Genomic DNA, 26,839 nt, shown 5'->3' with positions numbered 1-26,839 from the left:
CCCAGCTATCTGGTCATTTCCTCAGCTCTTCCTGGGGGGTGCAAGACCCCAATTTGCATGCAGGGTTTCAGCCGGCTGCTGCTGCAGGCTGGGGCCAGGAGGACTGAGGAGCACTGGGAAGACTGCGGAGCTGCCTCTGGCCCCAGCCTATAGCAGTAGCCTGCTGAAACCCAGCGTCCAGATCTGGGGGCTTGCACCCCCCCGGAAGAGCTGGAGGAATGATCAGAGAGCTGGGTAATCGAACCGGAGGCTGGGAAATCTAACAGGGAGGTGGGAAAGTGAGTAGAGTCTGGGGGAATGTTCAGGTCCCTGAACATTCCCCCAGCTTCTGGTTCAATTCCCCAGCTCCCCGATCTTTCCCCCAGCTCTCCCCGGGGGCACAGGCCCCTGGATGATGTAGGATGACAGCAGGCTGCCGCTGCCAGCTGGGGATGGTGGTGGCTCTGGGCTATTTCCCCAGCCTCCAGCAGCCTGGTGTAACTCTGCATGCAGATCTGGGGGTCACGCCCACCCTGGGAAGAGCTGGGGGAATGATCACAGAACCAGGAGGTCCGGCTGACAGGTGGAGCCGCCGCAGCTTCCAGACAGCACATGGTGCCCTGCCGAACTGCCCTGCATCTGCATGATGGTGCAGCTGCTAGGTGGTTGCAAGGTGGCGGGGGAGGCGGGGGAGGGTGATCCCCACTGCCCTGCGCTACATGGGGGGGAGGGGCTCTGCCAAGAGCACCCAAAGGTCCTAGTCGCCACTGCCAGAGCCGGTGAGTGTGGGGCTTTAAAAAAAAAAATTTTTTTTTTAAAGCTCCACACACGGGCTGCGGAGCATGAAGATGACAGCAGGCTGCTGCTGCCAGCTGGGGACAGTGCCAGCACCCGAGTCTGCCTGACGCAGCCTGCACCGAGTGCCGGGAAGAACCCAGTGCTGACGCTGGCTCTAGTTGGCAGCAGCAGCCTGATGTCATTCCACACGCAGATCTGAGGACCCGTTTCCTGGGAGGGCTATAGGGCTGTGCCAGACTCCTGGAGGGAACGGGCCCCTGGATCTGCGTGCGGGATGAGAGTATGCTGCTGCTACCGGCAAGTAATACTAGTTTTGCTTTGAACAATTTGAGGTGACGTTTCACAAAAACCCCTGCACCTATCTCTTTGAAACTTGTCAGGCTTCATGGCCTCAAAAGGGGCTACCAATCCAGCAAGTTTCATCTGAATCAGACAAGAAATGGCAAAGTTATAGGCATTTTCATGATTCCCTATTTTAGCCTATGGGCAAAACGGAACGGAACAGTGCTTCGAAACAGTGAAGTGAAACACTCCCTTTGAAATGGTGAAATGCAAGTCGAAACGAAACAGTGCTGTTTTGCACAGCCCTGATCACCCCATCACAAGTAACTAGTTGCTAGGAAGAAGTATTATTTTTGTCAACCAAAAGTACTGCGCAATGTATATATGACCTAAGACCTTTCCTATTCTTTGACTTCACTAAAATCTCCGATGAGCTAAATATTATAGGGGTTTTACCGTCACTTGTGTGGTTCTGCTTTATAAGAATGTAGCTCATACTCTATATGAAATTCTCTATAAAACATTTTTTTATCGACTTTGAATGACATCCTTTCACCTCAGCATGGGTTTGTTACAGAACTCATTATCACCCTGTTTAATAGAGCCACAAAGCCTAGATCTGAACTTATGGTTCAGGCCTTTTATTTTAAATGAACACGACATCTCAATTAAATGAGCATGCAGACTGAGCCAAGATCAGCGTTAATGCATGCCAAACTACCCAGACATAAGAAAATATTGCCACACATCTACCATGGGAAGTAAAATGACTCACTCATTACCTGTGAAGCTTCAGGTATCCAAGACATTACATTATTTTTTTTTTAAAGGAACACAACATTTTTCAAGATTTATTTCAAACTAGTGTTATTTTTAAACTAAACAAGATTGATTGATCAAAACCTTTTGAATCCTTGATTCAGCCTGACTTCTCACTCCAAACCTTGCTTTTCAAGAAACAAGAGCCTCTTCCATTACCAGAGATCCTTTAGAAATGAATTCCATCCAACACCCATGCTTCCCTCCAGTCAGTTAAAAAAGAACAAAAGATTCCCCATGTACTTAATAGTGAAACGTTTGCACATACACAAAGACACATATTTAAATGCATAGTCATGAAGGGCCTGATCCAAAGCCAACTGAAGCCAGTAAAAGTCATCTAATTGACTTAAATGGACTCTGGAACAGGCTCGAATAGTATACATTATTGACGGAGAGACTGGGATTTTCTAGGGCAGTGTTTCCCAAACCTGGGGGGAGGAGGGGGGGAAAGCAAGTCCAAGCAAATCATGGCAGCAACTGGTGGATCCCTCTATTTCAGCCCCAATCCTTTCCTCCTGATTGCTGAGGGGAATTGGCAGCCATCTGTGGCAGAGGAAATTGGCTGCAATGGGAAGAAAAGGCAGAGGCATAAGTAGGAGGGGTATCAGTGCCTTACTTTATTATGGTAGGGCAACAACCTATTAGGTTTGGGAAACAGTGTTTTAGAGCATTAACATTTTATCTTCAAAAGAGAAGCTTGAGCCACCCAAATATATTTCCTAGTAATATTCAAAAAATCGTTTCCTTTGCAAACACCAAATTAAGTTTACAAATGAAACTAGACAGCAGTTAGGTCCTATAAATGTTTACAAGTTTCAGCCCATCTTATGTGGAGTAGTAATGAGAAGTAGAAAAGCTGGAATGTGTGAATGTGGCATAGCTAGGGATGTGGGAACTCTTACCTTGTTGGGGTGGGGAAGGAGTGTAAGTACAAGGATGACTCAGAAAGGAGGTAAGGTCATTTTAGATAGAGGGGGCTTTAAAAAAAAGTGCAGGAAGTAAGTAGGTACAAAAATCCAATTATCTAAAAGCTAACTAGATCTCTGCCTGGTGGAGACGGATCTTCTACTTGGAGGGATAAGCTGTGAGTGCAAAATGCACCTCACTGAAGGGAAGGCAGGTCAATTGGCATACAGTTATTGAAGTTCATCATTTAAAAGGGTGGATTGATTAGCAGCTCAGGAAAGCCAATGACACAGAAAATATGGTCCATCCCAGAAACACATTCCTTAGAGTGCTTCAATGATTACCAAATATATTTAGTTTATGTCCAGTTGAATGATTAGCTAGCAGCTTCACACATTTGGACACACTTTGTTATTCTGTATTTTGCTTTCAATCTTATTTTAAACATAAAATTAAAGTCACTGCTATTATTTTATCTAAAAATATGCTACTTTTATCAACACACCTTCCTTCTTTGTTATTTGTAAGCATTTTGCAAGCTGATCAAAATAATTCATACAAGTACAAACCAACTAAAAAATAACGAGTTCTAGCCTTGTCTAGGATGATTTAGTTGGGGCTGATGCTGCTTGGAGCAGGGGGTTGCACTAGATAACCTCCTAAGGTCCCTTCCAATCCTCATTTTCTATGATTCTATGACTGGGAGGGACTTTCTGGGTTGTCAGATATAGCCTGCTAATATCACAATCGCCACATAATCCTTTTCATAAGGCAATCAAGCTCTATTTTGAAAGTATTTGAATTTAATTGTTCCTTTTGCCATCTTTGAAAGACTATTACTACTCTTTTTTGTTGCTTGACTTTATCATATTAAGGCAAAGAACATAAGTAAAATCCTGAGGCCCAGTGGCATAATTTCATCTGACATAAATTAGGTCAAGGACACCACATCCCTACTTTTATGTTTGCAGTGACCTTGATTGGTGTTCCTAGGCATTTTAAAAAATAAATTTATCAAATTACATTTAGCATCTAAAACTAAACTGATTACTGAAGACGCATGCCAAAATGGTCAGGAAAACCAGAAAATACCATATTTACTCAAAGCCAGGACAAGGTTTTTTGCTTCATTTAACATGGGGAAAAAAGCCCCTTGTCTTGGATTTGAGCATGATGCTACAGGGGGAGGGAAGGGGCAGGAGCTGCTGCCTGCCTCCTTGAGTCCCCTATGGTCTTGTTTTCCTTGCAACACCCACCCAACCCTGCCGTTCACCCTTGTTCCATTCTAGCCCTGCCTGTTCCAGCGTGGGATATGGAACTCAGCCCCAGCCAAAGCTGGTAATTGTGGCAGCTCCAGCAAGGCCCCAAAGCTGTCACATAATTGCCACTGCTACCAGCCAGAGGATGGTGCTTTCCAGACCAAGTTTAAGGGAGGGATGGGGGGTAAGAAGTGAATGGAAGAAGAGGTGGTGCTCCAAAGATTAGATTCTGTACATGGGAAATAGAAATTAAATTAAAATGAATTATTGGGGGTCATCTTAAATTCAGGATTGACTGAGATTCAGGTAAATATAATAGAAAAACTGTTAAACCCAAAGTTAATTCTGATATTGGAATAGACAGACACATCAGAAGTATATTTTTTCTAAATTTAAGTTCACCGCATAATACTATTGGTTTTCACCCACATTAAAAAAGAAAACTTTATTCATCACCATCAACATAATTCTCATATTTACAATAAAATTAGAGTTTTCAAACTTATCTAACATACCAACATACAAAAGAATATTTACATTTAGGTTGTTCAAGCAATTAGAGCAAACATACTAAAAATGGACTGACTAAAAGTTGTAGGTATATTTTGAGCTGAATTTTTAAAAATGTCTAGTGCTATTGTTTTCTTATCTCCTAGTACCATGTCAGTGTGATTTCTCTAGACTGACACTGATATTTTAGAACAAGTTGACATACCGGCCATCACAAATATACTAATCTGAAAGGGCTGTTTCATTTACTTGTAAATGAAAATATAAAAAAAAAAAACGTTTAAAACAATACACCTATTTCTCTAATTGCTTTATTTACAATACACCAGAAATTTAAAACTGAAAATTTAAGTGACATAAAAAGGAACTGCTTAAAGACCAGACATCACTTGTTCCTAAAAGGTTTAAAGCAATGCAAGACATTAATCCATTGCCTATATACCAGGACAGGAAAAAACGTAATTTAAAAATAAATATACTATACTATGCATTTTTTCTAAAGCCCAGTTACATGTTTTGTTCATTTAACACATGGTTAGTGTCTGAAAACTTTGTCAGGAAGCCAAAATGCATCTTTTAAAAAGTTTTTTAAAATGTATAAGAGAAAGTAAAATATTTTAATGTCCTCACTGGAGAGGTAAGTGGTTATTCTAAAACAAATGCATTGCAGGGACAGAAATGACTTGATAAGTCTTTCTTTTTTAAAAAAACCCAAGAAATCCTGCAGGAGAGGATAGTGAAAGTCACCCTGTTCTCTCATGCTCCAAGCTTGCTTGAAATAAGGACAAGTTAAACCTTATTTTTTCTTACAAACTTGAATTAAAAGTTTTTTTGATGTCCTTGATTTCACACCCAATGCAACATTTCCTTCAGAAAGACTTCTAACAAGGTTTCTTTGTACATCTTGTTCTTGTTTCTGGCTTTTCTTCCTAAGAGCTGATGAAAAAAGATGTAACATTAAAAAAAGGATACTCAATTTACAAAACATAAATATTATTTATTTAATTTGTTACATATTAAGGAAGGAAACAGGTTCTACTGTTCTTTCTGTGCATCAGAATCTAGCATTTCATTTTATATGTGTGTGTGTGTACATGCATGCACACACACCCCCCCTCCCAAATGAAAAGGGATTTACTCTGCTGAGTAAGTAATGAAAAGTACAAAACTAGTTGCAGAGGCAGAGTGGTTATTAAAAGGAAAAAGTAATGTACACATATTTACACACACGTTGCTCTATTCTTTACTAAATTTGAAAACATTACAAATACAATAATTAAAGAAATATGATTTACTCAATTAAAAAAAAGAAGAGCTGCAGGTCCTAGGTACTAGTCATCACCTGATTCTTTCCTGCAAATATGGCTTTTTGAAAACATTTTTTTTTGTTCAAAGCTGAACTCTTTTTTGTGCCAACAATGATGTACTGTTCATTAAGTACATGATACACCTGGAATGTGTATTCTTTAGCTGCTTGAAAGGTGGTTACTTAAGCTTATTTGGGATTACACTCTCTCTCTCTCTTTTAAGCTTTTCAGGATGTTTAATCATTTGTGGTGACTAAACTGAATAGTTATTTACATGATTCCTTAATATTGCAATTATAGTAATTGATGTTGATAACCCTTATTACCCAACATTTAATAGTTGCAATTAACATGGAGAGACACTGTACACAGTACTAATTATACAGAAGTGTTTTCACCATACTATAAAATTGCAGGAGAAATTGTAAATTACAAAATACTCCTCTGGTAAATTGTATTTAGGCGAATGGTTTTCTCTAGTCTCAGATTTACATTTCCCCAAAAGTAGTAAAATTGCCTTGCTTTTTCATGAATAGACGCTAACATCAGTTTTGACTGCTCCCAGCAAGCTCCCCTTGCATAAAGGGAATCCCTGGGTAATGAGAGCTTACATACTATGCTCTGCCTGTGGGAAAAGGCATATGACTAAAGCATGCCATAAACCCGGAGAGAATAGAGTGAATCTGGTCTAAACTACTAAGAGAACCATCCCACTGCTAGAAGGAACTAGGGAATTGGGGTGTGGCTGGATGGAGGGGAGTACCTGTGGTGGAAAACATAGCTGGCTTAAAGATATGTTCATTTCCCCACCCTGCTCCTGAGCTTTGCTTGAGATCAGCTCCTACAGAATCTAGCCCAGAGTTTTCATAGTTGGTAGGGTCAGAAGCGACCTAAGCCGATCATCAAGTCTGACCCCCTGCCACGGGCAGAAAAGGATGCTGGGATCAAATGACCCTGGCTAGCTGATTGTCTAGACTCCTTTTGAAGACCCCAAGGGTAGGGGCGAGCACCATGTCATATTGAATGTAATAGTTTGAATGCTTGTAATAGTTGCCCATTAGCCAGTTTAGACAAAAGGGCGAGGTTCATCTTCTTATCTAGGTTCATTGTTTTACCTGGCCTTACAACAAACGTGCTTAAAGTCTTGGCTCCTCGATCTTATCTCTAAAGGCCTTTAACAAGTTAACCTAAGGACCAGAAAAACGATGCTTAAGCAAATATTCCGAGAGATCAAAACCCTAGAAGCCTTTTGAAAGGGGGTTGTAAAAGAAAGGTCACTGCAGTGGTATGGAAAATCTTCCAAAGCAAAATTTAAGATAAACTAAATAGTCAGCGGACAAATTCTGTTGCGGAAGACAAACTGACCGCCTACCAAAAAATCTGTTAAGTAAGATCCGAGCCCAAATTTGGGAGTAGTGACAGGTTTGTGTAGGAGGGGTCCAAGATGGCAACTCACCCAATAAAAACTGTAACCTACAGTCCCAATTTGGAGGTAACCTCACTTGCAGAACAACGAAGGAAGAATTGCAAGTGTAGGCTGGATCAGACTGATCACCTGAACCACCCTCTCCGTGAACACAAATTTTTTAGTTCACACTGAAGCCACGGAGCGCCCGAGTGGGACCGAAGGAAGGAGACTTGTTCCTATCACTGCTAAGGCCAGCCCATTAAACTGTACTACTGAGGAATGAAACCATACTTAGGTGTTTGGCTTCTCAGAATTCTAGGATTGTAAGTATAATATAGTAATAACTTTTCTGGGTCAAATTATATAGTTAGTTGTAATTGTAATTGTTTGAAAGACGTGCATTTAGAGTATTGTTCCTTATATATAGTTATCGTGTTTTTGATGTTTATGGTATTTCTTAAAATAAAATGGTGTTGTATAAATTAAGTGTGAAATCGTGCAATTAGCTGAAAATTTCCCCAGCCAGTGCATCAAATGAATCAGTAAGTTGTGTGGGATCTTCTCTATTCCATAACCCACTAGAGACACACCACTTCCCTTGGAAGTTGGTTCCAGCTCCTAGTCGCTCTGACTGTGAAGTAGTGCCTCCTGATGTCTAGCCTGAATCTACTCTCAGTCAGTTTATGGCTGTTATTCCTGGTTATTCCTGGTAGTGCACGGAGGAACAAGGACTCTCCCATTGCCTGCTGGTCCCCCTTGGCAAGTTCGTATGCGGCCACCAGATCCCCTTCTCAGCCTTCTTTTGTGGAGGCTGAACAGGTTCAGGTCCCGTAGCCTGTCCTCAAAGGGCCTACTGTGTTGGCCCCTGATCATGCGAATGGCTCTCCTCTGGACCCTCTTGATGCTATCCACATCCCTCCTGAAGTGCGGCGCCCAGAACTGGACGCAGTACTCCAACTGTGGCCTGACCAATGTCACATAGAAGGGGAGGATCACCTCCTTGGACCTGCTTGTGATACATCTGTGGATGCATGACAAGGTATGGTTAGCCTTTCTGACTGCGTCCCCACATTGGTGGCCCATGTTCATCTTGGAATCAAGTGACTCCAAGATCCTTTTCTGCCTCTGGGCTGACAAGAAGGGAGTTCCCCAGCCTGTAGGTATGCTGTTGGTTCTTCCTCCCCAGGAGCAGTATCTTGCACTTGTCCATATGGGAGTTTGGTGGACCAGCAGCTGGGCTTTCCCTAGGGCTGTGCTGGGAACTGTATAGAAGATCATTTAGGGCCAGAAGGATCTGGTTTTGTTGGACCTGAGTTAAGTTAGACTACCTCAGAGGTACACACTCAACTTAGATTGGGTTGGCTATTTTTAGACAGATCTAACTGTCTTGAACTTTTGTATAGTCCACACACAGCTCCACCTAAGTAGCATAAGGTCTGCACCTGGGCAAACTAAGTTAGATTGGGTGGCCATTTTTAATGTGAACTAACCTCTCCCTAATCTCTCTGAATGTCTGTATGCAGCCATACTGGTTGCTTTGTTTTAGTTCTGTATGCACTGTTAAAACAAATGTATGATAAAACTTAATTTCTGATTCCATTTCCAAGTAAAAGGACAGCTTTGCAAACACACGGTTGTTCTCTACAGATAAACATAAAGCTGAAGTCCAGACAACAATGTGCCACACTGTATAAGATGTTATAGGATTGACAGAGTATCAAAAAGTCCAGTTTTTGATTGAAAAAGTCATGATGGTTTATTTATTTAAAGATCTCTTTTTTTGAAAGTTAGAGTAGGGTCCAATGTAGAGCTCAGAAACTTGAACATTAATAAAATCATGTTGACCTCAAAATTCCTTGACTTCAAAGAAGTATTTTTTTTTGATGAAACCTTTTACAAAATGTCTGAATCTGTTCTAGTTATGGCTGCTATGGGTGAAATTCTTCATAGAATAACTGGTCTTCACAAATTTGGAAAAAATGAAGAATGATGACTATGTACAAAGAAGAGGAATACTCAAATATTTGAAGACTGCCCCAGGAGCAAATATTAGTATAAAAAGGGCATAAAATCAAGAACGAACTATGGAGACAAGGGGGAGAGCCAAAACAGAAACATGGGGAGGTCGGGATGGGGCACTTGGGTAGGAAAGAGTAAAAATCTGCAGAAAGCAATTTAGTATTAAAGTTAAGATTTTTGTAATTTTACTTTTAAATCTTGCTTTCAGCATGTGTTCAAGGCAAAAACATTAAGGAGATAATTAACAAGGAAGAAATAGTCAACTGCAAAAAGGACATTTAAAATATACAACTGTGAGCTGTTCCTCTCAATACCAAACAAACGCAATTAAGCAAAAACAGAAAGAAATACCGATGTAGAAAATAGATGTATTAATAGAAAAAAGCCATACATTTGAGCATGATTTGTCATAGATTTCTTTAAGCAAAAAATTAGTCTTACACAAAGGGTGAATTGAATAAGTGGATTTGCAGTTAACAGTAATCTAAAAAATATGTTACTTGCTATACTGTGCACTCACTGAAACTATTACTGATAACTAATAATGCCACACTTTTTGAAAGGATGTGGGCAAATGGTTTTCATGCATTTTTACTTCAGTTGTGGAATTTGTTAAAATAAAAGTTTTCTGCTTCTTGGAGGTAAATTTCTTAAAACCACATAATTATGACCTTTTAGGGAACCTACTGGAAACACTAGCCACAAAATTGTAAGTATATGTCAGGAGCAGAAGAATCCCTACATACTGCTTGCAAATTTTATTTTCTCAGCTCCATTGCTATATTCTCCCAAATGATGTACAATTTAATCTAATAAATCTCTATTAGAAATATAATCAGTGTTACATTTTAAGGTGAAGGAGACATTGTGTGATTAAAGTATTTAAACATGGATCAAATCTAACTGAAACAAACAGCTAACTCGACCCATTCAGAATTTTTTTTAAAAAGATTGGACATGCCATTTTTAGCAAACAGTTTAGCTGACAGATCACAGCAACACACCATGAAACTGACAAATTGTAAGCGTCAGACCTTAATCTTGGACCTCCTACACAACCACCCAGTCACAAATTCCAGTTCCAACATGATACGTTGTAGTTTTAGCGCTTACCTGCTGTTTTGAGCACTCGTAGAGGTTTATGACTTAACAAGATGTCCTGTCGAATACGTTTTGCGGATACAGGCTCTTGCTGGCTACTTAATCCAGTGTTTGATGTAGAACTTGGGGAGGAGGAGGGAGGAAGGCAGAGAGTTTGTTTTTAGTCTACTCACTGTATTTTGGTAGTTCAGAATTTACATTCTAAAAATGCATTACATGGCATTATCTAGTATTAGCTGGTTCATAAAAAAGAAAGCAAATAAACTCAGTACTCTTTCTGGTGACCCCAAATATTAATTTCAACTTTCTTTTTTTTTTTCTTTTGCATAATTAGTGGGGGTGGATAGAGGGAGTGGCAATCACTTCACAGCTAAACTGCAGAAACAGCTAAATGGTTAGAAAGTGATGATAGATATGAATTTACTAGAAGAAAACCTATGTATTTTTATAACATTTTAACAGAGATTTAAAGAATAAAAATGAGCTGCAGTGAACATGATTATGTTATCGGTGATCTCACACTCCCACCACTTATCTTGTTCGTCCTTCACTATTCCATTTTACAAGATAGCCATCCTATCAAAAGGGAATAAAAATAAAATAAAAATCCCACAAATCAAAATGTCCTTATATTTCTTGTTTTTCTAACATAATTTTGTAGCACTCCAGTTTAAACATACTGCTCTTACTAAAAAACGTCTACTCCACAGGTCAATAACATGTGGCTTGTGGTTTGGATCTGGCCCACAGAGCTGGGGGTCCCCATGGAATTGGGTGTTGGCAGCAGGAATGAACAAGTGCCAGGACTAGTTGGTGAGAATCTGCATTGGGTTTGGGGGCCAGGAGAATGGGAGCTATACCCATGTTGCAGCTAGAAGGGCAGGTATAAGGGTGTATGGAGCTGGGTTGCTCTTACTCATGTCTCTGAAAACTTGCGGACCACTGGTCTACTCGCATGAACTAGGAAAAATGACTAAAGCTCTGACCTCTTTTTCTATCATTACCAAGGCCTTTTCCCCACTGCAGCTACACTGGAGTGGGAGAGCAACAGATTTTTCAGTAGGACAGTGTTCCCTGGTACTAGGAATAACTAGTGACCAAGCTTAGGTAGGGAGAGTGAAGGGGAGCTATGGCTAAGGTTTAGATTTTGTGGTTTGAAGTTGGAATGAAGAGAGGGTAAACTGGCTGAAAAATAAGAAGCATTACTTATTCCATACACATAAACTGAGGTCTTGGTTTCTTTTCTCCCTGTAGGCCCTACAGAGAGAGAAAAAAGAGTGGTGAGGGAAGAGGATGTCTGATTTGATTTCAGGAATGAGAGCAACCATTGTGGTCAGAGAGAACAAGGGTCTAGGGATTTCTTTAGTGTTATCCTGGCATAGGAGATGTGGAAAAGGGTGAGTATTTTTGGGTGTGGATGAGTAGTGTTTAGAGCAGAAGACACTGGAGCACTTCTGTTTCACTGTAGCTTTTATTGCTATAGTACTTATGTCTAAGTTAAGGAAATAATGATTTGGAAACAAGAAAGGGTTATTCTGTACATTGCTAGCATTAGCCTCTTAACCATAGGATTTAGTGAGCAATTCTGTAGAGAACAGAGCCATATTTGTACTCTGAGAAATCCAGTTATTTTTCCTTAAGAATGCCATATGGTTTTGATGAAATGCCAGTGGTTGGTTGATTTGTTTGGCTTAACCAAAGCTGGACTTATGGGTGGTTGACTACCCAGGATTCTGTGGTCAGGGGGGCACCATATGCACACACAGGTGCCACCACTCATACCTACGTGAGCAGCCTGTGCATATAGCAGCACTCTCAACCCGCCCAAGGCAGGAGGAGCAATACCCAAGACCTCCTCTTACAGGAATCCATGAGTTTGAATATATGATAACTATTATATAATAAGTTGAATATATGATAACTATTAGATAATAGGAGTGCTGTCAAATACACATCTTGTAGGTAACAGTAGTTTTCAGTGTTTTCTGGAACAGCAGGTACAAACTTCTCAGAGAAAGTTGATTTTCAAATTAATGATTTAATTGCTCCTTTTAAATCAGAAGTCATCTTCCCACATACAGGACAAAGGAGTCATAGACAATAAAACTTTAGTTTGTATTTTCTGGTTCTACTGAAACTAAACAAAAAAGCACATAAAATGTCTTAGAAAATATTCCATGTAAACCGGTAAGGGTAATATTTAATCGGTTATAAAATCTTTTTGGATCATACTAATCCCTCTGGATACAGATAACTGGATAACAACTTTTTTACAATTGGAAAAATGTAACATCAGAATTGAGGTGAAAGCCAGGAGATAGTACAAGAGACCATTTTACACAATACCTTAATAACTTCCTTTTTCTTTCTGCGGCAGAAGTCATTGCCATGTATGATGGCTTTTCATGTATTGGACCAGGATTTCTATTTAGCAATGAAGGGAGACCAAGTCTGAAATTAAAATAAGATATATTATGAAAAATATACCATAGGTAAAATAAATGCTGCTCCCCCCACAGTTGAAAAATCACCTGGGTAGCACAATAGACAAATCTATATAGTCTGTTTTTTATTAGAAAAATATATATATTAAATATAAAGACTAAATCTTTTCTTTTGAAAGCCCAAATACTGTATTCTAATACTAGCAGTCAATATTTAGTTGGAAGTTTTCATTCGGATATAATGAAACGTTTTAGAGGAAGAAAAATATTGTTTGCCTTTTACAGATTGGAGACCTTAGGCTCAGAGAAATTGAGAATCTTGATTGTCTACACAAAAGAACAAGGAATAGAATTCAGTAATTATTTTCTCTCTCTTGAACTATACCATCTGTTGATACTAAATGGCACAATAAACTTATTTTGCATTTTGTTTTAATGTCTTGCCAATATAGGTGGAGATTTTAAGAAGCATCAAGTATTGCCTGGCTCTGCTTCCACTGAAGTGCTGTTTGACTGCAAGAACAGCAGAATTAAGATTAATATAATACTGAGAATTCTTAACTATCAACATCCTTCGTTTACTGTTAGAAATAAAATCAACATAACTAAAATGGACTAACTGCATTAAAAGAAAATTTAAAATGGCTAGAAAAAGAGGAAAAGGTAAAAAGAAGGTCATAGAATCACAGAAAAGGAGGGCTGGAAGGGACCTCATGAGATCATCTAGTCCAGCCCTCTGCTCAAGGCAGGATCAACCCAAATAAACCTTCCCAGCCACATATCTGTCCAGCCTTGTGCCCATGAACAGAATATACCTTTGCAAAACACTGCTATTACTGCATGACTGTGACTCCTTTTCAGACAGCATAGTAGAAGCATCATTTATTTCAGTTGTGCCTCTATAGAGAGTTACTGTTGAGTTCATGTCCACTTCTTCACATTCGGATACGTGAAATGTAGAATTCATGTTACATACTCTTTTCAAAGGAACACTAACGTCTTCAGCATTACATGTGGTTTTTTTCCTGGCACCTGGTACCTGTAATGACTGCTTTACTATAGTCCACGTGCAGGGGTTTTGCTCAAGTTTTCTGCAAGCTTCTGGTGTATACACAATAGGACGAACCTCCTTGCTGAGAGAATCCTCCAGCTGATTAAGGCTAGACTGTTGGGATGCTTTAGGGCTTTGAGATGTGGTAGGAGAATCCATTAGCTTCCGCCTTGTTCTTTTTTGTAGAGGGCCTACACATTCTGTTGCAAGTTGCACGTTATTCTTTACTTCTGGAGATGTACCTGTTTAACACAATTAATGCTGGTTAGGTTTATCTAAAAACTGTTCATCGAAGAATAACTTTCCCCCCCACTACTTTTCACTATTTTTTTTTAAGTAGTGAAATCAATATCATTTTGTTCCCTCTGCCTGCTCTACCAAAAATATATTCTCAAGCAGGGAAAAAGTTGTTAGAAATAAGGTGTTACATGAACAAATTGGCATGTAAAGTAAATTATTTCTATTGCATCAGTATTTGTATAAACATTGGAATAATAGTAAAATACATAAATAGATAAGACAACTCCCCAATCCTAAATGTCTACTAAAAAGCCTTTAAAATGCCAAAGAAAGTATATAGCACCATGGAGGACATTGTTGATTACATCCACACTGAAATACATATTACTTGTATGCAATTTTATGACAATTATTGCATTGTTAAAAAAACACCAATGAGTGAAGAGAAGGTAGAAGAATCTATCCAAGAGCATTTAAAGTACCTGGATAATTTATAACGCAAGTCATACAATTCTCTCATTACAAGCTGAAGCTAATTCTTATAGAGATGAAACAAAATTATTTAAAATTAGACCTATAATGGGACTGGCTTCACTTTAATTTGCAGTCTTGCTTGGCATTTCCTTTCTGTTCTACCTACTTATTTCTAATTAACAAATGGATATTGAGTTGTAAAAGGAACACAGGTTTACAAGTTGTTGCGAGAAGACTGTTCAGAAGTAAATTTGGGATGTTAAACTGCTGTATTCATTTAGATGCAAATAAACTTGCATCAGCAAGTAAGAGAAAAATTGCATGGAAAATTTAGAAAAAAGTTAATGTTGAATATATATATTGAAGCATTCCTCAACTTTAGTTCTCTCAAACACATACATACAAAGCTATGACTTCCAGCAGCACCAAAAGTGTGATGGTACAATAATTTTTAACAAGTTTAACAAAAATAACTTTTGTTAGAGAATTACACAGTACACAATCAATAAACACAAGCCCAAAGAGTACAGTTTTTGTTTACTCATTTTAGTTTAACACTATTGCTTAGCCATAATTAAAGTTATTCACACTACTTTTTGGGGGGTATCACTGGGAGGGCAATGGTGGCAATCATTGTTATGTTTTGCTTCACAGTTGTGGGATTTTTGTTTTTAAACATACAGAATTAATCAGAATCACCTTTGAAAAAAATACATTTCCCCATTTATCTTTTATAGTCGGACTGTGGCAAAGAGCAATTTTTCCTCAAAGGTCATTGATAGAAAATAGGGAAGGGACTCAGTTCATTTGTTTATAAACTGCTTTCAATAGATGCTCCTGCAAACATCACCTACCATGCTAATTACTGGTATTGTTTGCTGCCAAGTCTAGTTTCTCATTTTATGTAAGATGCAGTTAAATAACACCAATTATTTTTTTTTATTCCAACTATTTTCTCTCTGCCCATCACAACTAAGCACTAGGATTAGCACTGCCATTTAAAGGTTTTTGGACAGTTTATATTCTGAACTCCAAAAATAAGCTTTATTCAGTTAATCCAGTTTTAGTCTTGGAAACAACTGTCCACTAAACATTTTAGGACACATTTTTAAATATTAATTTAGAAAGCTTTTCTGCAGCTTATATGCATCTGAAAATTTTTGTTTCAGGAAAAAGCTGAGAGTGTTTAGTGTTCTGTCTGTTGATATATTACAACAAGGAGGTTCCGGTTTCAGAAAGTTTGTTTACTGTAAGACATTGGGATTTTGCTAATGTCCTGAGTGACTAAAAATGAAGTCTGGATAGATAAACATTTTGTTGAGAGAGTCAAATTTTAGAAGCACTGAAACCACTTTTAAATTAACCATAAATACAAACATTTAAACCATAAACTAGATAGGTAGAGAACACAGAAGTATTGACAACATTAATAATTTTTGAATTTCATCGCAATAAGTAATGTTTAATATGCAGTACATTAATAATAAGCAGATTTCAGGAATTTTATGTAGTGCAACTATAAACCACTAGTAAAAACCCTAGGCCTTTAAAATTAAGTCTACTTAGCAGTAGAATACAATTCATCTCAACGAACTAGTTAAAATAAAATTAGTGTATCCTTTTACTAAGATGTGGTTAGTGAGATGACTTTTATTTCTGGTATCTCCACAAAGACAGTTATAAAAGCATCAGTTAAACAGGCAAAGTTTTAAATTCTCTCAGAATCCCTGTTTGCAGATTCTTTCCAAAGAACTTCTCTTACAATGTTGGTTTTCTTATCCATCTACACAGATAAAGCTCCTGTCCAAGACGTGAGTGGTATGGGTACTGATTAATAGGTACTGGTTAACGATACTGAGAAGCCTCTTAGGTACCTCCACAGGTAGGTTTTCAAGGTCAATAAGATGGCCATATTTAGGGTCAAGAAGAAATTTTCTGCCAGGTTAGTTTGGCCACTGGGTTTTCTTGCCTTTCACTGTAGTATGGGTAGGTTTGGCAGGATGAAATTTTTATTGATAAGCAATGATAAATTATTTCACCTGATGCTCACAGACTGAAAGAAAATCATTTCTGTTGGTAGTCGCCAAAAACTATAGAAAGGGGACATTAAAAAAAAATCTGGGAAAGGGATAAGGAAATGTGAGGCAGAGAGTACCACACACACACGGAAGCCACTGCAGGCAGCATGCAAGGAGTCCTGGCTGTGCTGCCTGCACGCTGCTCCTATGGCAGTGGCTTGTGCAGTCACTGGGAGTTGTGCTGGTAGGCAGGATTTGAGGGGCAGGGCTTTTGGCAGCCAGGAACCTGGCTGCCACCTGCTCTCTCTGCCCATGTCCCAGCTGGGGATCAGGCACTAAAATCCTGCCATACCTGGCTTGGCCCTTGCATGATTGGGGCAGGGGTCAACTCCTGCCAAGCCTGGACGAGCCCCTGTGTTATCAGGTATGCAAGATATTTACTTTTTATATTTTAACATGTGATTTTATAATGATTTTAACAGTACACTGTTACTACTAAGTTGTCTGGCCCCCACATCTCTAATTTCATGCAATCCTGAACATTTAAACTGATAAAAATTGATTAAAAAAAAAAAAAAAAAAGAAATGCTTAAAAGCAAACAAACAAGATTCTTTGGGTGAATCCAATGTCTTCAGGGGGCCGGACCTGATGATCTGTTTAGGTCCCTTCCAACTGTAAGTACTATGATACTATGATCTTTTATTAGACCAACTTAAATAGTTGGAAAAAAAATTACTTAGCAACCTTTCAGGTATAAAAACCCTTTGTCAGGCTGAGGAAGCCTCTGCAGTTGGTGTGTGCTCTTCCTGGATGGAATGAATACTAAGGAAGCCAGAGGCTGGGCTGGTATGCAGGCAAGACAGGCAGAACTAAGAATTTTTTTTCCAACTATTTCAGTTGGTCTAATAAAATATATCAGATTCACCCAAAGAACCTTGTCTGCCTATGTCCTTAGACGAACATGGCTACAACCTACACCCCGTAAAAATAAACATTGATTTTAGCAATCAAAATTAAAAAAAAAAAAAAAACCAAAACAAAAATTCTGCCAAGGCTGAGTATGGGGGGGGGGGGGGGGGGGAGGGCGGGCAATGATCTACTTCCTGGGATCACATGGGTACATTTTATTTAGTATATTCTAAATTGGTAAATTTCCTAAACTCCCTGTGGCACACAGTAGATTCTCTTTTACTGGTGGCTTTCTAACTGTGGTGTGCAAGAAGGACTATAATGGACTTTTCTGTGGACAAATGGTATCTGGAAAACAAAGCAACTGGGATTCATAGACAGGGAGATCCTTCAAATCCTATTGCAATTTAGCTCAAGGGAAACATGCCTCTTATAGCAACTGTTGCTACAAAGAACATCATGTTCCCCATAGTGTTCAACTGAATAGAAACCATCTCAGCAATGCAGGGCATATACCTTGACTTATATGCAGTCTTTCAGGGAGTGTACCCTTTTTAGGGATAAGCCCTAGTTCTTTACTTCGTTTTCAGAATTTCAGGGTCTGCTAGTCCAAGACTCTTTGTTTTTTTCTCCTTAACTAAGACTCCCCCAACATACAGGTGCATTTCCACTTCATCTCATCTCAAGTCTAGTAAGTTTTCCTTGAAATTGACAGGCATGCAACACCAGGGAGATTCTCTGGTTACTTGTTTACTCTTGGCAATCTAGATAAAACGGGAGTTTTGCTGTTTTAGAGAAGCCCATGAAGACTGTCATTGTATTTGTAAAGTGCTATCAACTTGTCTTTGGGTTGGGCATAGCATGGGATGCTTCAAGGTAAGAACTTTGATGTTCTCTGCAACACTATCTCATGGAGAACTTTTCTCCTGCGGATTAAGATCAAGCACTACTGGAAGGTATTTGGTTGTGTTCTGGAAATATAAGTACAGTGACAGCTTGCCCGTTTGGGAAAATATATAGGGACATTAATTTGAATAAAGAACAATTTACTGCAAAGATTTTCAAAGGAGACATTTCTGCACACAGTACTCTGTATTAGCATTAGCATGGCTAGAAAATGAGAATCTTAGAATATCATTAACTAAAAAACAGAAAGTTCACAAATGAGAAAACTGCAGTTGAAACCTAAGTACCAAAGTAAAAAAAAGTATAACAATGAATGCAGGTCTTTTCTTTGGAAAGACTCAGTTACATGGCTCTCAGCAACCCCAGAGGTTACCACATGTCTTCATTAAACATTTTTTACAGTTATGATACTTTATAGTGCACGTCTTATTTTGGTACAGCTGGCTGATAATGGGAGTATTGTGTTGCTAAGACTGAAGCCTGTTTGCTCATTTTTAAATAGCAGTTCACTCAGTTCAATGCAAGTTGTTGATGAATATTTCAATATGTAATTGTGACAATTTGAAGAATATATCTACTTCTAATTCATTTACTCTAGCTCATGCTATAGAAAATGTTACATCATGAAATGCCTCAGTGTGTATAGAACCCACCACATAGTGAGCATGGTATCTCCAATATGCTCAACTGGGACACTGGTGATTTTTAAGCCTTAATGAGTAGTTGCCTATTCAGGTGCAAACAGCTTGGAACAATTAGTTGGCCAAAGATTGTATATGTTGTTCTTCTAAATTCTTTTAAAGCAAAAATATTTCCAACAAAAGAGATAGGTATTGCTCAGTGCAAATATAAACTTGAGGGATTCAGAACAGGAGAGGAAGCTTTTGACAGAAAATAAGAGAAACAAATGTAGTATTGAGAAGACTCAACTTTAATGTAGAAAATGAAGGGCTAGGGCAAAGGAAATGGACTAGGATAGAGAGAGGTCCCACAGAAAAAGAAAGAGCCAGAAAGAGGCAAAGGGGATCTTGGATTCCTCAGAAGATTCTGCACTAAATCTAAAAATATTCTAGTACTATCCAATTGCCCATCAAGAATGACTGGGGAAAGGGAGGGGATGGGGGAGAGTAGGTAGGGACACAGCCCTGTGTCCCCCCTCTGGGCCTGCTCTCCCTTCCCTGCTGTGGTAGTGGGGGGAGGGGAAGAGTGGGCCCTGGCCCGATGTGGGGGAGGACAGGGCCCAAGGGAGGGGAGAAGCCAGCCTGCCACGGTGCTGGGACAGGAAGAGTGGGCTCGGGGCCAATGTGGGGGTGAAGTAGACCCAGGCCCAAGGGGAGTGGGGGGAGGAAGCCTGCTCCTCCCCTTTCCCCCCCATCATCACAGTTGGCTGTCTTCTCCCCCCACTCTTGGACCTGCTTCTCCCCTCCTGCATTGGGCCCAGGCACACTCCTCCCGTCCTCCAATGCCGCTGCGTCGGGCCGGGTCCATTCCCCCCCCCCGCCACTGTGGCGGGCCCACTCCTCCCCCCCCACATCAGGACTGCTTCTCCCCCCAGTGCCATGGTGTTGGCCCTGCAGGCGGCAACAATAGAAGGAGGGAGGGGCAGGCTGAGGCCAGCACTGGTGACCTCCCCCCGCCCCTTAGCGTCCTGACCCTGCATCCCCTCCCCTTGCCACCACCTCCAAGGAGCAAGGGGGGGGGGGCTTCAGTGGCCTCCCCCCCTCCGTTCCCCGTGTCCTCGCCCTCATGGTGGCACTCCACCATGCCTCTAACTCCTGTCCCAACGCTGTATTCACACTCTGATTGGTTGTTTCAGTCAGCCAATCAGCGTGCGAATAAAGCATTATGGACAGACAGACAGACAGATTAAAGCTTTTATAATATTAAAATTCTGGTAGAGGAAACTGAGAGGGAATCTGGTTTATTACTTTTTATGCACATCACATATCCTCATTTAAATTGACATGATAAATTAGTTAGCATTTCTCATGTTAATGGAAGACAATTTTGTTTAGATATGTTCATGAAGCTGTGTCCCTGAAGATGGGGCCAATATGACACGTGCTGCATGCAGGACCAGGTGCAGTGCACTCAGTGTCCACCATGAGGGCTGTGTGTGGGACCAATCCAAGGTGAGTGTGCTGCATTGTGACGCATGCTGCATGCAGTGCATGGGACACGTCTGCAGGTCCAATCCAGCCCTGTACCAATCATCTGGCCTGTGGGACCAGGTGAGTTTTACACTCCTGGCCTAGGGTAACTATATCAGAGGGACCCTTTTTGCATGAAGAAATTCTGCATCAAAAAAGTGTGGTAAAAAGGGTGGTAAACAGAAGGCAAAGGTAAACAGTGTTGTAATTCTGTTGAGAGCAGGGAAGTTTAGAGCACATGGATCCAGTGTACCGGAGCCCAATCCAGCAACAGGAGCTTGACCAGCAGAACATGTGGCAGTGTATACATGTTAAAAACAAGGTTTCCGAAGAATCATATATTGAAATGACAGAGTTTGAATTTTTAAACACACCGTTTGAACATGTTCATTCAAAATGAAAACTACTTTTCCCTAGTGGTTCTGAACTAGCATATTTTCTATAAACATTCTACCTGGAATCTCTACTCCAACTACACTTGTGAAAGTCTGCTCTATGGCACAAGGCTATTTTTATATCCTTACTTTTTATACTAATATCTGTTCAGGGAGAGATATAACTTCAGACTTAGAGTACAGGGATGAAAGTCATTCTGTAATCTATTTCATTAACTGCAATATTTTTATGATGCAACTTCAGGCAACATTTTCCCTTAATATACTCACTATTTACCTGTGACTTGAGTGGTGTGTGGGTGGACACACACTTTTTACCATGTACATATTCTTCTAATTTCTCCATACGTACTTCAGCAAGTGAGAGAATGAAAAAGGTTATTTTCTTGTACCACAACCACAATTATAAAATATTTTATGAAGCAAAACCTTCTTCTGTTGGAAGTAACATGGTGCTAATAGCAGAAAGCCACTTAACAATCATTCCTTAAAATGGTTCTATTATATTTCCTCTTGGACAGTATTCAAGTTGAACAGCAGCAAGAGGAAGCATCTTCTAAGAGTTATAAGGACACTTAATACGTAAATATTTCTTAATATCAGCTATCAAGTTACTGTTGTTTGGTACACTACATTTTTTTGTATAAAATATATCATGGGAAATACAAGTCTAAATGATAGTGGTTCTGAACAATTACAATGGCTAAATACAGTCAGATTAGGGTTAGGTACTCGATCAATCAAATAAAGTTTGGTCACTTGACTGGTTAAATAATATATATTTGTTTTAAATTAAAAAGCAATAATTTCTTATATAATGTTGAAAAAATGCATTTCACAATTAAGCCTTTTACAGAAAATTAAAACACAAAGCAGTTTTTTTATTAAGAATTGTATCAAAAACATTAAAAAATTATGTAAAAAAAATCTATAAAAATTAACTCCCCATAAATTAAACACATACTTTTTGTCAAAATACAAGTATAAAGAACTATTTAATAAATGTCATTATTATACAATTAAAAAATATATTTTCACTCAGTCTGTTCTTTTGTTAGTCTATCACCTTCCTCTTGACCTCCTCTCAATTCTTTTCACTGTATTTTTCTTCTAAGAATCCAAAGCCACACTTGATGTTAACGAGCTATCAGAAACAGTCACTAATGAACAAGGAGGACAAAGGCCTTTCCACCAATTTGACGACGTAATTTAACCTTTTTCTATGGGTATGACTTCATTCCACATCACTTTACTGTTGAATATATCACTTCTTGCTTTGAAATGAATTATTTCAGCCAAAATAGACTGGTCATCAGAAAATTTCTTAAAACTTGGCCAAGTTCATTATTAGTTCACATGCTGCATTAAACTCTTTACTTGTTAGCCTCTCTCCTTGATATCGGGGATCCAACAGGTAAGCTGAATTGTTTACATCAGCGATCAACTGGCATTTTCTTTTCTCCATCATTTCTTTTATTTGTTTTTTCTCAGATGTTTAAAGGGAGCTTCTTTATCAGTGTTGGTGATATGATGCTGAGCGTCTGTGCAGTCATATCTGACATCTGCAAGTGCACATTTGTTGTCTTTCAAATTCTGTACAGCTTGGGCAGCAGGTTGTAGAACTGAGAAAAGTGTGGACATCCTCGTCCTAGAAAACATTCTCATCAACAACGTCAATTTGAATGTCTTGTGGACAAATGCTAGAAACACTTTCTTCTGCAACAGCTGACTGCAAAGCTTTCTTCCAAACTTGAAGTTGTGGCAAACATTTGCTTGTTGAAGCACACCATGTAGGACAGGTTGTGCTCAATGTTGAAAGTATGCAGTGTTGTTTTTAGCAATGTAAGAACGCAGCAGTTGGTATATGTTCATTTTTGAAAAACTTGATAGTTTTTCTCTTGTGTGTGATGAGAACGGCATGTTTATAAACCTTCAAAATAATGAACAAAAAGTTGCAAGGGCACAACTGTAGAACTGAATATGAGGATATTTCTCTTTCACAGTACTCCAAATGGACTTCATATTTGTGGTGTTGTCACTTACAACTGAAAATACTCTCTCAGCACTGAGTTGTTCAATATCATTTTCAAACTGTAATGCTATGCGTGTTGATGTTTTGCAGTACTTACAAATTTACATAATAATGGTTGTGGAGTTGTTACCATGAACTTAATTATACTTTCATTCTGAATTTAGCTTGAACCATCTGATATAATGGACACATGAGATGTCTCTTTAATAATACCAGTTATTCCCCTTTGCGTTTTGCCAAAAGCTTCATCAAGATGTTCAGCCAGCTGTTTTCTGCCTGGTACACTTGATGTAGCGTGGCAAAAAATGTAGGGATTCACATAAGGATTTTCGATGTGAAAAGGCAAGTTTGCTTGCTTATACAGCTTTAGCTAACATCCAACCAAGCTTACATTTTTTCTTGTGTATTACTACTGTCCAAAAATCCTAAAATATTTGATTGTGATTTTGATCCACTTCGTGCTTCCTGTGAAGCTGGAGATTCCACAGAATTTGACTCCCAAGAACTGGCTGAAGGCGGCTTGGAAACAGAAGGCTGCTGAGATGAAGCTATGAAGTCAAAATTGCTTATACAAGTTGAGTTTGAAGGCAAAAGAAATAGAATATAGCCAGTCTGCGTGTCAGTATTTTCTTCCATTGCTGTCACCATACTATCTCCATTAGAGGAATCTTCTGTGTTCAAAGCACAATCAGAGGAAGCATCTGATGTACAAGTAGAAGAAAACAGCTTCTTCTTGGAATCATTATTAAGGAGTCTCTCTCTCACTACAGCTGGGCACATTTCACAAGACTTTAAGAGATGTTTTATTTTGTCTATGTGAATTACATATGCACAATTTCAGAATTTACATCTGCTTTTCCTCCTTGCACCCCTTTATAAAATTTCCATACAAAAGCTTTAGATTTTGTGTTGTCAAACACTTCTTTATAATTAAAATTAACTCCTCTTTAAAAAAAAAAAAGTTTCAATTTTAAACTTTCAAACTACTTTTAATAAACAAATTCAAAGAAGCCAACACACTGAAATGGTCAGTGGAAATAATATACACATACACACACATGTTTCTTCTAAATTATTTTAGAAAGAAAAATAGTCAAGAAATGTCTGTGTTATCTGGAAGATTCCAGTTAATCAGATAAATATTCAAAACGGAGGATTTAAAAGCTATTGGGCTGGCATGACTTGCACTCATCCCCCTTCAGCTCCAGTAGCTCTACCTGCTTGTCCTTGCTGCTATTAGGGATGTGAAAGGTTAAACAATAGTTATACTTACACTTTTAATGCATTACAGTTAATGTTTGAATTAGCTCGCCTTTGCATGCTGCCTGTCCCTTCCACCAGAAGTTTGCACTGTGTAAATCGAGGTGCTAGTGTTGGGTGGGGAGAGGAGGCAGTGGAGACAAGCTGAGCCAGCCTTCTCCCTGGCGGAGGAGAGATGGGGAAGGGGAAGCAGGGAAGGGTGCAATGGCTGGCAGGAATGCCATGTGTTCCTGCATGGGTCTTGGTCTGTGGCAAGCAGAGCGGGTGCTGGCTACTGGGAGTCTCCCTGCCTCCATCCCTCCCTCTCTGGCTCACTAACTGCTCTTGATCTTGTTGCCTTGCTTGACGGTGGCAGTGTTCCCCATGGCTGGGCGGACAGGTAGGGGATGCTCCAGCAGGAGGGGCTACAAGGTGGTATGGCCCACGGGTTGGATTGGTGGTGGCAAACTCCCTTTACTCTGTGCTGGGGCACTGTGCCTCCAGCCACTGTGGAGAAGGAAGTGCTCTGCCCCCCTCCCCAACTCTCACATGGCAGAAATCATGGCCGGGGATGTGCCTCCCCCATGCTGCACCACCCACCTGCCCAGTGCCCAGCTGCAGGCTGCCTGGGGCCACTCTGCAGCAAAATGCTGGGCCCTGGGCACCAGCCACAGCAGTGTGGGGAGCTGCCTCACAGCGGTGAGCCCCAGGCTTCCACAGCACCCTCTCCCCCCAGTCCTCCACTCTTAGCCCTCCATTGGTCAAACAGTTAACTGATATAATTTAAAAGGCTAATTTTTAAAATGGTATTTATACACCTCATTGCTACAATCACAGAAAGCCTTCCTATAATATTTGACCAATCTTTGACCAGTTAGAAATACAGTCAACTGACAATATTTAACTGGTCAATTGACCGGCTTGCCAATTCTAATTCAGATTAGAGAATTTCATTTTATTGACTGGAACTCTGGTACTAGAAAGAGGTAGTAAGGTAGTATCTAAATATATTTTTCAGATAAAAAATGCTAACTTCTAAAACAAGTTAAACTTGATTTCTACATTTGCTTATTCTGCAATTTGCCTTTTGTTTTCAGTTCTGTAAAAGAATTTTAATATTCCCAGTTAGAATACTATAGATCATAAATATCAAGTTGTTCTTTTTAGCTTAATGTATGAAAATGGAGCATTGAGGTCTACAACAGAAATATTTACTCTGAACTTAAGGAAACAGAGTAAAATGCATTTGCTACTGTAAACTATGGTAGATCTCCAAAAGAAAATGTTTAAGACAGAATTTATCATAGATAACCATGATGAAAAGACACTTATAGCAGTTGGCTGATTAATTTCAAGTTTATAATTGCCAACATTGTTTTTGGTAAATGCTTGCTTGGCTTACCAGATAGTTCTTGAACACAATTTAAGTGAATTAATAATGTATCATGAAAGAGTTAAGCATTACAATCCCCACCCCCCCTCAAAACCCTCCAAAAACCTGAGCTTTTTGTCTGCTATATCACCTGTCCCTAAAATACTTTACCCAGAGGAACTAATTTATTAAGAAATGAACATATAAATATAGGAGATTTACAGAGATATATGATAATGTGAAAAGCAGGATGCAAGAACTTAGAAAACATGAGTCACAGCACACAAGTCGGGTTCATGACAAAATGACATTGATGAATGGGATTAGTTTTAATTGAGGTTTGGGACAAAATAATAACCTGAGTACTAGAGGAAAAAAAATCTTGGCTAATACATGCATAAGAAGATATTTCTGGAAACTATGCTAAATTAAGTCTGCCAGGTTGTTCTGCTAAAGTGAAATCAAATATTAATGTATGCATTTCAATAAACATTTCTGAGCTACCAATGATTGATCTAATTACTATACTAATCATAAATTTTGATTCTTCTAACAACTGACTCATGGAATTCCGAATTGCAAATGATTTCTAGTGAATGAATTTATAGTATTAAATATTAATGTGACCTAAAGGCGTCATCATGATGGGCCATTTAATGACATTCTCATAACAATAGTATGAAGTGAAAAGGCAAAGAAAACAGTTTGCATTCATAGGAATGGCACAGTTATCATTAGTACAATTTACTCAATGTGCAAGCTGTATAAGGCAACCATGAAAAAATTGTTTAGGATATGATAAATCTTAGAAATAAGATTGTAAGATTGATTAAAAACAGGAAAAAAAAATACAACTACATCCCAACTTTCCCTGCCATATGTAGTAATAAATTGACTTAACTTTTGGATATTTGTCACTAGGGCAGGTAATGGATGACTTTTTTTTTTCCCCCCTGTAAATCAATTTTGTTCTCTCACTACTAATGCACAATAAGGCTTCAGGAAATGGGATGGCTGAAATCATGCCAAGAACTTCCTCATTCACAGAAATTTACTCGCAAATACCAGTCATAGCCCTTCTTCTAGTCTTTGACATTTTCCCACACTACACACCGTGCAGACTATGGAATACTCCACTAACCAAGACCTAGGACCCAAAACATTTTCATAATTTTTTCCATAGCTTTTATTTTATGATGGCGAAATTTATGTTGTAT

At 39.2% G+C, this 26,839-nt stretch overlaps 1 protein-coding gene across 2 annotated transcripts in view; it reads right to left on the bottom strand.

The window, feature by feature from the left end:
- Positions 1 to 4,460: 4,460 nt before the first annotated feature.
- The window catches only part of KIF18A (kinesin family member 18A), a 97,513-nt gene continuing 75,134 nt past the window's right edge, over positions 4,461 to 26,839 (bottom strand). For both annotated transcript variants that reach the window (XM_019477090.2, XM_006260670.4), the window contains exons 14-17: positions 13,651 to 14,128; positions 12,738 to 12,842; positions 10,404 to 10,513; positions 4,461 to 5,492 (exon numbers count right to left, since the gene is read on the bottom strand). In XM_019477090.2, coding sequence (XP_019332635.1) covers positions 5,353 to 5,492; positions 10,404 to 10,513; positions 12,738 to 12,842; positions 13,651 to 14,128 — 833 coding nt within the window. In that variant the 3' untranslated portion in view covers positions 4,461 to 5,352. The remainder of the gene's footprint in view (positions 5,493 to 10,403; positions 10,514 to 12,737; positions 12,843 to 13,650; positions 14,129 to 26,839) is intronic.

This window comes from Alligator mississippiensis, chromosome 2 (assembly GCF_030867095.1).
Source record: "Alligator mississippiensis isolate rAllMis1 chromosome 2, rAllMis1, whole genome shotgun sequence".
Lineage (NCBI taxonomy): Eukaryota > Metazoa > Chordata > Crocodylia > Alligatoridae > Alligator > Alligator mississippiensis.
Note: the sequence above shows the minus strand (reverse complement) of the source record. Positions and strands in the feature narration are given on the sequence as shown.